Source organism: Pituophis catenifer, unplaced genomic scaffold, assembly GCF_029215685.1.
Source record: "Pituophis catenifer annectens isolate HBS135680 unplaced genomic scaffold, rPitCat1.0.hap2 SCAF_10, whole genome shotgun sequence".
NCBI classification, from domain to species: Eukaryota; Metazoa; Chordata; class Lepidosauria; order Squamata; family Colubridae; genus Pituophis; species Pituophis catenifer.
The window spans coordinates 26,471,950-26,485,865 of record NW_027256890.1 but is presented as its reverse complement, the minus strand read 5'-3'; the positions used below and the strand labels follow the sequence as shown (position 1 = coordinate 26,485,865).

At 42.6% G+C, this 13,916-nt stretch overlaps 1 protein-coding gene across 1 annotated transcript; it reads right to left on the bottom strand.

Annotated features, from left to right (window-relative positions):
• Positions 1-1,227: 1,227 nt before the first annotated feature.
• RBM8A (RNA binding motif protein 8A) lies at positions 1,228-13,376 on the bottom strand. The gene is made up of 6 exons (XM_070950499.1): positions 13,229-13,376; positions 7,135-7,194; positions 6,212-6,289; positions 5,127-5,263; positions 1,748-1,884; positions 1,228-1,649 (listed from the first exon to the last, which is right to left on the bottom strand). The coding sequence occupies exons 1-6, from the start codon at positions 13,293-13,295 to the stop codon at positions 1,604-1,606; spliced, it is 525 nt and encodes a 174-aa protein (XP_070806600.1). The 5' UTR covers positions 13,296-13,376; the 3' UTR covers positions 1,228-1,603.
• Between the last annotated feature and the right edge of the window lie 540 nt (positions 13,377-13,916).

Sequence of the window (13,916 nt, the reverse complement as noted above, 5' to 3'; positions counted from 1 at the left end):
CCTAAGTCACATTTTTTTCAGTGCCATTGTAAATTTTGACTGAAAATCAGGCTTATCAGATGTTACATCTTTTCTATCCTGCTCTACGGAGTGGAGAGTTGGGTCTCCGATAGAAAACCACTTGAAGAAACTAGAAGCATTTGAAATGTGGATTTACAGGCGGCTGTTACGTATAAACTGGGTTGACAAAATCAGAAATGAGGAGGGGATAAGCCACCTGGGAAAGCCAAGGGAAATCATCAAAACCATAAAAAAGTGAAAGTTAGAATATTACGGACATGTGATGAGACCCCTGGAAAAATACAGCATCCTTCACTTCATCCTCCAAGGAAAGATTGAAGGCAAACGAGGTCCAGGCAGAAGATGAACATCATGGCTTCAAAACCTAAGGGACTGACTGGTTTGGACAAAACTCGGCAGCACTTTTTTGTGTGGCTGTTGACAAAAATAGGATTGCCAACATGATCGCCAACGTCCGATGATGGATATGGCACAAGAAGAATTATTGTAACTTTGAATGGTCACTAAATGAACTGTTTTAAATTCAACTACTCACAAGCAAAACTGAAGGAATAGCCCAAATTGTGAGAGGGAAGACTGCCTTCCCAGGACCGGCTGCACCCAAGTTGGCCCAGCCACCATGGCCACTGATATGCGATGGGCCAATTCCCACGGCACTGGAACGCTAAGCCCAAGCAGGGTCTGTTCAGAGAAGCTGGTTACAATCCCAGGCAGGGAAGTAGAGGTACACCTCGATTTGCAACATTGCAGGCAGTGATTCACTTAACAGATATGGTAAGAAGTTGTAAAACGGGGCAAAACAACAAATGCCTCACTTAAGAACATACATTTCAGGCTCAATTTGTGGTCGTAAGCCGACGACTAACCTGTATGTTGAAGTTAAATGATTACATGTCATTGTAATTATTCCAAAGGGGCCCGTCTCAGCTGCCCGTGGGGTAGGGTTTATTTATTGTTTTCCCCTAAAGGGGGCAGAATTAATCTAAAAAATCAGGGTTTCTGAAGAGGGACATGTTCTCCAGGGCTTCTGCTTCTTTGAAAAGGTTTTGTGGGTTGCTGAGATTGACACCCTCATCAGAACCAGCAATTGGGTTGAACAGAAATGGGTTACCCGCATATGGTAGAATTTTGAAATGGACTCAATGAACAAGGAGTCGTAAGCGTAAATCATATTTAGGGCTTTATAATAATAAAGGGTTAACGCAGTTAAAAAAACATCGTCTTTTATTCTGAATGCTGCTTCAGAGATCCTTTACAGTGTTTACAGAATTATGTTTACAAACACAGAAAAGAGGGCGGAGTCCAAAAGACAGAAATGAAATGAAAACCTCAAGTCATTTGCTACAACGGTCCAAAGGTTGGGGGGGGGGGGGGGGCGGAAAAAAAACAAAAAACAATTAGGCAAATACAAAATTAAAAACAGGTGGCAATTAGGGCAAATCAATGAGAACCTCTCTTCGCTTTGCCAAGACTACACGCTAAAGCAGCCTTCCCCAACTGTGCTTCCCTCCTGAATTCAGCTCGTGTGGAAGTTGCTCTCGGAAGCACCCACAGCGGTGGGAGTTGCGAAACGGAAGCCCCTTCAACGGCGTCTTCGGTCAGGACTTCGGCTTCTTCTACGGCCACTCCTAGAAACAGAAACGGACCAAGAGGATGTTAAATGGAGCTTGATATTTGCGAAAGTTTATTTTGGGGCTTCAAAAAAACAAACAACAAATAAACCCACCTTCGTTTTCCTTTCGGAGGCCCTCTGACAAAGCACCAATCCACGCTGATGGGCTGCCCCATTAGATCCTGCCCGTTCAGGCCCTCCATGGCCGCTTGGGCTTCTTTGTAGGTCTCGTACTCCACCAGTGTGTAACCCTGCGAGACGTTTGGGAAAAGAGATGCGAGTGCTCAGAAACACCCTATTCATTGACGCGTACTTAGATGTCACTCAATACTAGCACATATGCTGGTGACCTTCTACCGCTGCACCAAAAAGAGTATTTGAACTTACTGCACCTGTGTCTGGTTTGCCAACTGCACAGTGGCAGACAGGACAGTGCTCCAGAGGGTCAACGTCATTGCCCAGAGGATCACTGATTGCCCTCTCCCCTCCTTGGAAGAGCTTTATAGCTCTTGCTGCCTTAAGAAAGTTTTTATTTTATTTTTTTACTTCAAATTTATATACCGCCCTTCTCCCTAGGGACTCAGGGTGGTGTACAGCCAAATAAAAACACATAATAAATACATTAAGAACAGATTAAAAGAAAATATCTCAATTTGGCCCAAAATTTAAAAAGACAAACAAATTTAAAATCATTTAAAAGATTTGTTAGGCCAGCCCGGCTTGTTGGAAAAGGAAAGTTTTAAGGGCACGGCGGAAGGCACGGAGGTCTTGGATTCTCCTTATCTCTGGGGGCAGCTGATTCCAGAGGGTGGGAGCCCCCACAGAGAAGGCCCTCCCCCTGGGGGTCACCAGTCTGCATTGCTTGGCTGATGGCACCCCGAGGAGGCCCTCTCTGTCGGAGCGCACGGGTCGATGGGAGGTCGTTGGTGGCAGAAGGTGGTCTCGAAGATAACTAGGTCCTATGCCATGGAGCGCTTTAAAGGTGGTAACCAACACCTTGAAGCGCACCCGATAGACCACTGGGAGCCAGTGTAGCTCGCGCAGGAGCGGTGTTATGTGGGAGCGCCATGCAGCTCCCATAATTACCCGCGCGGCCGCATTCTGGACCAGTTGAAGCCTCCGGGTGCTCCTCAAGGGGAGCCCCATGTAGAGGGCATTGCAGTAGTCCAGGTGAGAGGTGACGAGGGCATGAGTGACTGTGCGCACGGAATCCCGAATGTTCAAAACATTCTTAAAGATCCATCTCATCCTGGGCACCCTTTTTTTTTTTAACTATTACCATCTGGCAGACGGTACAGGGCAATAAAAACAAGGACAAAAAGGCTGAAAAACAGCTGCTATCCCAGGGCAATAACCATATTGAATTCTACGATATAGTGCAATATCGGGTTTTCAATTTCAATTCTATAGAATGTAAAGGATGTATGTTTGTGTTTTTATTTTTTGTAGTTATAATGTACACTGAAGACGGCATTGTACCATGTGCAATGACAATAAAGTAAACTAAACTAAACTAAACGAAGACTATCTTTGACTTCCTTAGCCATGGTTTAGAGAATAAGTCACAGACTATGCCATAAACAAGCAAACCAAATGTTGGCCTAGTACAGGCAGTCCTTGAATTACAACAGCTCGTTTAGTGACCCTTCAAAGTTACGACGACACTGGAAAAAAGTGACTTATGACCATTTTTCACAGTTATGACCTTTCCAGCATCCCCATGGTCACCTGATCAAAATTCAGATGCTCGGCAACCGACTCACATTTATGACAGTTGCAGTATCCCAAGAGTCCTGTGTTCTCCTTTTGCGACCTTCTGGCAAGCGAAGTCAACGGGGAAGTCGGATTCACTTAACAATCGGGTTACTAACTAATCAGCTGCAGTGATTCACTTAACAACGGTGGCAAGAAAGGTTGTAAGATGGGACAAAACTCACTTAACGAATGTCTCACTTAACTAGAGAAACGTTGGGCTCAATTGTGGCCGTAACTTGAGGACTACCTGTAGTTTGTAAACTTAACCCATGTTAAAAAACCAGGCAATCTGGAATAATTGCCACTCCAAGGGCCTTCATCTCGATTCTTAGCTTTGGGAAGGGGTATTTGGGAGCCACACACTCTCACTCATTGTAGGAAAGTACCGCATCCAGTTTTGGTCACCATACTATAAAAACAGATGTTGAGACTCGAGAAAGAGCGCAGAGAAGAGCAACCAGGATGATGAGGGGACTGGAGACTAAAACATAACAATGAACAGTTGTAGGAACTGGGCCTGGCTAGTCTAGTGAGGGGAAGGACCAGGGGAGACAGGAGAGCATCTTCCAATATGTGGGGGGCTGCCCCAGAGAGGAGGAAGGGGGCCAAGCTATTCTCCAAAGCACCTGAAGGCCAGACAAGGAACAATGGATGGAAACTGACCAAGGAGAGATTCAACCTGGAAATAAGGAGGAATCTTCTGACAGTGAGAGCAGTCAACCCATGGAGCAGAAGTTGCCTTCAGAGGTTCTGGGAGCTTCATCCCTGGAGGCTTTCCAGAAGAGACCAGACTGCCATCTGTCAGAAATGGTGTAGGGCCTCCTGCTTGGCCGAGGGGCTGGACTAGATGACCTCTAAGGTCCCTTCCAACTCTGTTAATCTAACTGCTTTTTCCATCCCAGCTGAGTCTAAATGACCATTAGGTAACTGTTCTTCAACTTTCCTTGGGAAGAAAAAGGCCCCACAAGCAGTCCATGTATATACATACCTTCAGATATGTCTAAATCTGGGCTGCTTGTGGGGATTTTTTTCTTCCCAGAGAAAGCTGTAGAGCAAGGGTGTCAAACTCAAGGTCCGGGGGCCGGATGCGGCCCACGGGGTGCTTAGATCTGGTCCGCGGGGCCGCCCTGGAAATAGCAAAGGACTGGCCTGTGGTGCCTCTGCCAGTGAAAATGGAGCTTGGGGGGGCCATACACGGACTCCGTTTTTGCTAACAGGGAAGCTGTAGGAGGCTGTCACAGCTGAAAACAGCCCGTGTGGGCTGCAGGAGGTCGAGCTGGCCACGCCCACCCCTGACCCCCCCCCCAAGGTCAAACACCAACCCTGATGCGGCCCTCAATGAAATTGAGTTTGACACCCCTGGTGTAGAGCAATCAGCTTATGAATGGTCATTTAAACTCAGCTCGGATAAAAAAAAAAAAAAACCACATTAAGATTGTTGGCGGAGCAGGGACAAAAACAGCCAGGGAACTGATTGAAGCCTAGGAAACAGGCACCTTGACAGTCAACAGGAGTGCTGATTTACCACCAGCCTATCCATTACTTACAAGGTGAGCGGCGGAAGGAAACAACAGCCAATGACTTAAAAGCCAGCCATCAACACCCAGCAATCAATAGCTAGAAAGCCACACGCAGAACAGCACACGCTCCGCTAGAGAGCTCCACAGCAAGAATCCAAAAACTCAGAAGACAAAATCTCCGGTCTCCCGTTGACCGACCCAGATTGGATCCTGCATACCTTCAGGTAGCCTGTCCGCCGGTCCAGATTCAAGTGGAGGTTCTTGATCTCCCCGAACTCGGCGAACTTGTCGTGAATGTCCTCCTCTGTAGCCTCCTCATGCACACCCGTGACAAAGAGGATCCAACCTTCCACCGCTGCGGCAACACAAGGAGTCGAAAGTGAGGCCCGTTTGAAATATATATATATATATATATATATATATATATGTGTGTGTGTGTGTGTGTGTGTATGTATATATATATATACACACCGTATTTTTCGGAGTATAAGACGCACTTTTTTTCCCTCCTAAAAGAGGCTGAGAATTTGGGTGCATCTTATACTTCGAATGGAGCCCCGCCCACCCCCACCCTTCGGCCTCCACGCATCCTCTTCCTGGCTGCAGAGATTGCCATCGACAATGGCTTGTGTTTTTGGGGTCTGTGCGTTGCGTTTTCAGACTCCGAACGCTTGACGCGCAGTGCCCAAAATGGCTACCCGGGACAGCTGCTGCCTCCTCTTACCCCTTCCACACTTTGCCTACTTTAGTTGCTGGAACTCCCTCCGAGGATCAGCTGTGCTTTTGAAGCTGTTTTTCAACCCCAACACGAGCGAAGCTATCTTCTGTGCTTTGCCTGCTTTTCTAATTGCTGCTCCCTCCGACAATCAGCTTGCTTTTGAAGCTGTTTTTCAGCCCCAATGCGAGCGAAGCTATCTTCCGTGCTTTGCCTGCTTTTCTAATTGCTGCTCCCTCCGACGATCAGCTTGCTTTTGAAGCTGTTTTTCAGCCCCAATGTGAGAGAAGCTATCTTCCGTGCTTTGCCTGCTTTTCTAATGCTGCTCCCTCTGACCATCAGCTGTACTTTAGAAGCACAGCCCCAACCTCAAAACCAGCGAGCGAACTAATGTGCTGAAGCTGACCTAGTGACTTAGTACTAATGTGCTAAGGACTAGCCAGATGAATACCTGGTAGGCAGAATCCCCCCCCCGCTCTATTTTCCTCCCCAAAAACTAAGGTGAGTCATATACTCTGAAAAATACGGTAAATGAAAACTTTGACATGCCGAAAGGAAAGAAAAAAGCAAGGATATCGTCTCACTCACATCTTTGAGGTCCTGGTTCGTCACCATCTTGCTCCACACTGTCGTAGTCCTCACGAACTCGGGCTCTGGAACCCTCCTCTGTTCAAATACACCCGCAAGCAAAAATAAAAAAAGAGAAAACAATGTTTTTAGATTAAAGAAGAGAAACAAAACTTTTGACACACACACACACACACACACACACACACACACACACACACACAGTGTGTAATTAAATACAAGTAGCAACTGTACGCATTCCTGGAGGTATTGTAAGCTGGTTCACAGAATAGCAAATGAGAAACCTGTGTGGCACATCGCCCCTCTTAGACAATGAAGATGAGATAGCCACAGCACTTATATGCCGCTTCAAAGTGCTTGTTCTGACCTAGCCTTCCCAAGAGCACAAAGCAGACTCCTTGTCCTGACAAAAATCCCTTTTTATTACTGTGAATTCCTTTCATTCACATCCAGCAAAGTCTTTCAAGGGAGAATTTACAGTCACAGACCTTATCTAGCTTGGACAGCTGCCAGGCCGATATCTTCAAAACTTGGCAAGGAGTCTCGGAGAGTCACGAACCAATTAGGCAAATTAATTGTCTCCTGCAAACTCCACTCCCCTTTCGCTGTTTTTGGGGCTATTTTCCGGCGCCCGTGAAGACCAGCTGGTGATGGCGCACATACCCACAGAGAGGGCTCTGTGTGCCACCTCTGCTACACATGCCATAGGTTCACCATCACGACTCTACGTGATTCAAGATGGCAAACACGCCTAATACTCCAACCTCCCATTCTTCTCAAAACAGCCACCCTGTGGGGGTAAGTTAAGCTAACTGACCCAGTCACCCAATCAGTTTTTATGCCTAAGGTGGGACTGGAACCCACCATTCTCCAGGTTTCTAGCCCTCATGAACAACTGCAGTCAAACTGAAAGAACAACTTACCTGACCCAAAACCTCTGCCTTTTCTTTTCTTTGCCTTTTCCTTCAATTTGTGGATGCTTTCTGGAAAGAAATCACATATAGTTAGATCAATCAATCAACAACAACAAAGAATGGAAAGAGCTTAGCCTTTTTGACTGCAGTCACTCTGCAAGCCCAATTCACAATACACGTAAGTATCCGACTTACAACCATTCATTTAGTGACTGTTCAAAGTTACAACGGCACTGAAAAATGGGACTTATGACCGTTTTTCACAATTATGACCACTGCAGCATCCCCGTGGTTTACATTCAGATGCTTGACAACCGGTACATATTTATGACAGTCGCAGTCTCCCCTTTTGTGACCTTCTGACAAAGTCCACGGGGAAGCCAGATCCACTTAACAACCAGGTTACTAATTTAACAACGGCAGTGATTCGCTTAGCAACTGGGGCAAGAAAAGTTGTAAAATGGGGCAAAACTCTCTCTAAAAATTCGTCGCTTAGCAACATCAATTTTGGGGCTCAATTGTGGTGGTAAGTCGAGGACCACCTGAAATAGGAAACGGATTATAAGTAAACACTAGGGAAAAAAAAATCTTGATGGTAAGAACAGAACCAACGAGCTCAGAAAAGGGTCGTTTGCCTTACAATCTCCGGACCGGCTAGATGACCTGAAAGAAAGGGTCTTCGGTGGAACGTAACAAAATTCAGACTAAGCCCCTTAACTGTTAGATGCAAAAAAGAATAAACACAAAGACAAGGACCCAGAATCCACACAAGGGGAGGGGAAATAAGCCCATCAACAGAAAACCGGGGAGAACAGTTTTTTTTAACTATAACATGATTTTAACATCAATATGTAAAACATTAATAATTTTAAACTTTGGTTTTAAAAAGGGGCGTGCATAAGCGCACCAACGTGCCTACAGTCATATCCATTTCCATATCCAGGTCTCACAAAAATAAAAATTTCTAAATTAAGCAACAGTGAAGCCAGTTCTTTTTTTTAAAAAAAAAATGAACGAATATATGAAAAGACAGTTGAGGCGAAGTATTGGTCAACAATATCCTGAGGAGAGTGACAGATCTCTGCAATGTCGTAATTTTGGGATGTGAAAAGAGCCTTAAACCGGTTGGATTGGAATTATCTATTTTGGAGTTCTTTTTATTGATAAATGTATTATATTTATGTCAAGTTATAAGGCAAGAGAATTACGCTGGGGCATGCAGAAGATCTAGTTGTTACCCATTATGATGATGGGAATGAATAATCCTGCAGATAACCACAATTACAGATACTGTATGGAATATAATTATAATGTCACTCGGGTGGTTGTTTTTCTTTTTTATATATATAGGAGGAGATTTATTATTGATGGGGGCAGAAGACAACTGAGGATTTGGAACAATCTGTTGCAACTAGGATGCTATGTTACCCTAATATGGATGATGTACTCAACAATCTAGTGGAATTTATACAGGCGGTTTCAGCAATTTACCAAGAGCAAAAGGCACAGATTATTATTAATGGAAGTTTGACAACAGAGTTTAAAATTGAAAAAGGTACAAGACAGGGATGTCCGCTATCCCCATTGCTATTTATTCTAACACTAGAAGTCTTGTTAAATACAATACGGGACTCTAATATTTTGAAAGGTATAAGGATAAGGCAAGAGGATTATAGAATAAAGGCATTTGCAGATGATCTGGTCGTTACCCTAATACAGCCAATGGAATCAATAATCCAGATGAAGGACATTATACAAGACTATGGTAAAGTTTCAGGTTTTAGACTGAATCAGAAAAAAACTAAGATGATAGTCAAAAATATGACACAAGATCGTAAACACGAGCTTGAAAGGAGGGCAGGTTTTGAGATTGTACCGAAGGTAAAATATCTAGTTCAGGTTGCAGAATCAAACATGAAATTGTTTCAAAATAATTATGAGGTGTTGTGGCGAGAGGTGCAGAAAGATATGGAGACCTGGAAAAAACTGCAGCTGTCTCTACTTGGAAGAATAGCAGCAGTTAAGATGAACATTTTGCCAAGATTTCTTTTTCTGTTTCAAATGATTCTGGTGCTTAAAAGTGATAAACAACTGAAAGTCTGGCAAACTGGAGTGAATAAGTTTGTCTGGAACGAGAAAAAACCGAGAGTGAAATTGAAAATTATGCAGGATGTTCCAGAAAGGGGAGGTCTTAAACTTCCAAACCTACAGTTATATTATGAAGCAGCAGCTTTGACCTTAGCAAGTGATTGGTTTGGAAGGAAAAAGACTGGAATACTGAATATTGAAAGTTTTGATCTTGAATTTGGATGGCATGCTTACTTATTTTATGACAACAAAGTGGATAAAGTATTTAAAAGCCTCTCAGAGACTCTTTGATGAGAGTTTGGAAGAAGCACCGATTCAAATGGGATTATAAAATACCGCTATGGCTGGATCTTGGTCATATTATGTGGAATACAAATATAATGTCACTCGGGGGGTTTTTATACAAAGAGGTTCTTTTTACAGATGCGGGCAGATGGCAGTTGAAGACATTACAGACACTGTTGGATGAAGGGATTAATTTAACTTGGTTACAATATAATCAGTTACAATTGAGATGGAAAGAGGACCAAAAAACTGGTATTATGTTGCATGAGGAAGAATTGGTTAGACACATAAAAGAGAAAGGTCCAATGCATATTAAAAGGCTTTATAATATTTTGTTAGAAAGGGATTCAGAAATTGAATTAGTTAAAGATTGTATGATTAAGTGGGCACAAAATTTTGAAGAACCAGTGATGCTGGAAACATGGGAAAAAATTTGGGTTCAGAACGTTAAATTTACAGTGTCGCAGAATTTGAGGGAAAATTTCTATAAAATGTTTTATAGATGGCATTTAGACCCCAAAAAATTGTCGTGTATGTACCCTAATGTTCAGCCAAAATGTTGGAGATGTGATTGTTTAGATGCTACATATTATCATGTTTGGTGGACTTGTAGGAAAGTTAAGGCTTTTTGGATAAAAATTTGGTGGGTCATGCAGAATGTTTTGAAGAAAAAAATTCAATTTTCTCCACAACTGTTTTTATTGGGTATAGTTAAGGGTTTTACATTGGGTGAAACAAAATTGATATTGTATATGATAACAGCAGCAAGATTGTTGATAGGTAAATACTGGAAGAATGAAGCTTTGCCCACTATCGAGGAATGGACTTTGAAGATGGCCAGTTTTGCAGAGATGGCGAAGATTTCAGCATACTTAAAAGATTGTTCACAAGAGACTTATGAATGGGAATGGAAAAAGTGGATAGATTATGTTCAGAACAAATATCAAACTAGGAAGTATCAAATAGCTTTCATTTGAAAATGATATGTCAAGACAGTAATATTTTAATGTAATGAAGATGAAAAATTATACGGGGGAGGGTGGGGTTCAAGTTTTATAAAAAGGGGGTTTTTTTTTACTTGACATGAGTATATTGTGTGGAAGTCCGGGGGGAGGGGAGGGCTAGGGAGGGTTAGGGAGGTTGGGAAGTTTGGGGTGGGTTGAGGGGGGGGGGAAAGGGGTGAAAATGTAATTGTAAAACTTTTGCAATTAAAAAAAAACAATCTAGTGGAAAGATACTAAAGAAGATATTATATGGATTACAAACTTAAAGTTATTGATTTTTTCTATATAATGGAATACTTTTTTTTAGTAGGGTGGGTAGTAGATTAAAGATATTAAGAGCTGTTGTGTATGGCAACTTTGTAGGAAAGTGGGTGGAGATAGGTTAGTTTATAGATTGTTTAGTTTAAGAAAAGGGATGCTTAAGTGATATACTTATGGGATTGGAGCAAATGGACGGAGCTGAATAAATGCTAAATTAGGATTTATGGGGAAGGCTGCTTTGAAATGTTATATTAATATATACAAAAGATTAAGTGTTAAAGCAGGATTTATTACATAGTTTTAAAATGGAAGATTGTTATGAAATGTTGTATTAATATACAGATATAAGTATGGGGAGGAGAAATAGGGCAGATTATTGATAAATCGGGAGTTATAATAATATTATGTTAAATTAGAAGTTATTACGCAATGCTATAGTAAAATGATTTTTTGAAATGTATGGTAAAAGGGGGAAGTAATATTAATAATATTATTAGTAAATAAGGGTCAGTATTTAGAGGAGGGAGTAAGGGGATGGTAAAATATTATATAATCTGTTATGAATTAGGTTTTTGTTGTGAGGAAGTCATGGGGGGGATGGGTGGTGAGGGGGGGTTAGGGAGGAGGGGGGGAGAAAAATGTGGGGAAAAAAATTCTGTATTTGAAAACTTTTTCAATAAAAAATAATAATAATAATAACCATGCTTATACCTATATCTGTTATCTAATACATGCTTGACAAAATAAATAAATAAATAAATACATTTCCTTTACTTATTTCCTATTTATACTTCATATTTCTCTACCTTCCTCCGAGGAGCTTTGGGTGATGTACAATATAATCAGAACAGAGGAGAATAAGAGGGTTGTGGAAGGGACCTTGGAGGTCTTCTAGTCCAACCCCCTACTCAGGCAGGAAACCCAAGACCATTTCAGATAAATGGAGGAGAGGCCCAAAGACAATTTGACTAAGTTTAGTCTTGAGAAAAAGATAACTGAGGGATGTATGATGACGTTTTTCCAAATATATGAAAGACGAAGCCATGCCTCAACCTCAAGGTCTGTTCTCGCTCTTTTCCAGAAGCGAGAAATTATTGGATTTTAATTAAAACGTGGTTAGAAGAAATGATACAACAATATATGGATTTAAAACCTGAACTGTTCCTATTGGGTATCTTACCAGAGGAATTTAGTAAAAAAAATACATATTTGATTATACATGCTATAACTGCAGCGAGGATAGTATTTGCGCAAAGATGGAAAGCAGAGAAAATCCCTACAGAGGGAGAAGCAATTAAGAAAATATTGGGACTGTGCAGAAATGAATAGATTGACTTTGACAATTAAAGAAAGAGGGGAATCGGAATATTTTAAGGTATGGGGACAATTTTATCATTGGTTAGAGAATATGTATGTATGTATGTATGTATGTATGTATGTATGTATATGTATTTCTCTTTAGCCAGGTTCTTCCTACGTAAACCAAGATTTTTATGCAGCCCTAGTTCAGTGAAATCACAATCCACTCGTTTCTAGGCTTTTTTTCCTTTTCTGGCAGCCAGCAAACACTCTGCTGCCCATTGGGAGACTAATGCTGCTTGCTGGCTGCCTGAAGAAAAAAAGCCTAGAAACTAATGGATTGTGATTTCACTGAACTAGGGCTGCATAAAAATCTTGGTTTACATAGGAAGAACCTGGCTAAAGAGAAATACACATAAAGCCTACGAAAAGAAAACAAAGATAGATAGATAGATAGATAGATAGATAGATAGATAGATAGATAGATAGATAGACAGGGTAATGTTGTAATGAAATGAGTGAAGAAGAAAGAAGATAGATAAATGCATTAATAGAAAAGCAAGAAATAATAAATGAAATGATAATATTAAGATATGAAATAGTGGAGGAGCAGGAAGAAGACACAAAAGATGTACTCAGATGATAGCTGATTATGTATTGTATGTTTGTTCGTCTATAAAATAAAAAAAACTGTTTTATATATATATATATATGAAATGAAATGTTTTCTCTCTCTCATCCAGTGTGCAGGACACTGGTTGAGCTTTTGGGAAGCTCCACAAAACAACAGAGGAACAAGAGTTGGAAGGGACCTTGGAGGTCATCTAGTCCAACCCCCTGCTCTCAAGCAGGAGATCCTATACCCTTTTTTAAGACGAATGGCTCTTCTTGAAAGCTTCCAGTGATGGAGCAACCCACAACTTCTGGTGGCAAGCAGTTCCACTGGTTAATTGTTGGGAAATTTCAGTAAAACAGCCAGTAAAAAATGTGTTCCATGGACGTCTCAAGCCATGAAAGGAATAAAACGCAAGCGCGCATGCGCAGATTAGCTGCTCCGCCTCCCAACAGGCCCAGCCGGTCTTCACCGGCCTACCTCGCAGGGCTGTTGCGACCGCGGACGGGGGTGGGAGCGGGGGGCTAAACGGGGAACGGCGTGAGATTCCTACCGTCGCCGTCCTCGTCCATGGCGAAGTCCTCGCCCCCCGCCTCGTGAAGGTCCAGCACGTCAGCCATTCTGTCCCACTAAGCGAAACTCGTCCGAGGCGGCCGTCGAAATTTACTGGCCTACAAATTCGCAAGGGAGGACGGGATAGCTTCCGGCCGTGGCAGGAAGTTGCAACCTCCTCCTCCTCCTGGGAAGAAAAGAGAGCGAGAGAGAGAGAGAGAGAGCGGTCCCGGCAGCCATTTTTAGAGAAGACGGCAACTGAGTCTGCGCGGCACTTTCGGAGGCGTGGCTCTTGGGGAAAAGCGCCGATCTGGGCGCACTCACATTGAGAAGGATTCTAATCGGAATGATAAGAGACAAGTGGCAGACTGCCCCTTGCGGCGGCGCCGGTCATTGCAGCGTCAAAATTCCACCCTTGAATTTGATTCGCTTGAATTTTGGTCCCTCCTATTACAGATTTAACAGGGTTGGAAGGGACCTTGGAGGTCATCTAGTCCAACCCCCCAACACGCCCAACCCAGGAGATCCTACACCATTTCTGACAGATGGCAGTCCAGTCTCTTCTTGAAAGCCTCCAGGGATGAAGCTCCCACAACTTCTGAATAATAACAGAATAATATTGGAAGGGACCTTGGAGGTCATCTAGTCCACCCCCCCAACCAGAGCTTTGCAAAAGTTAACAGATCCCA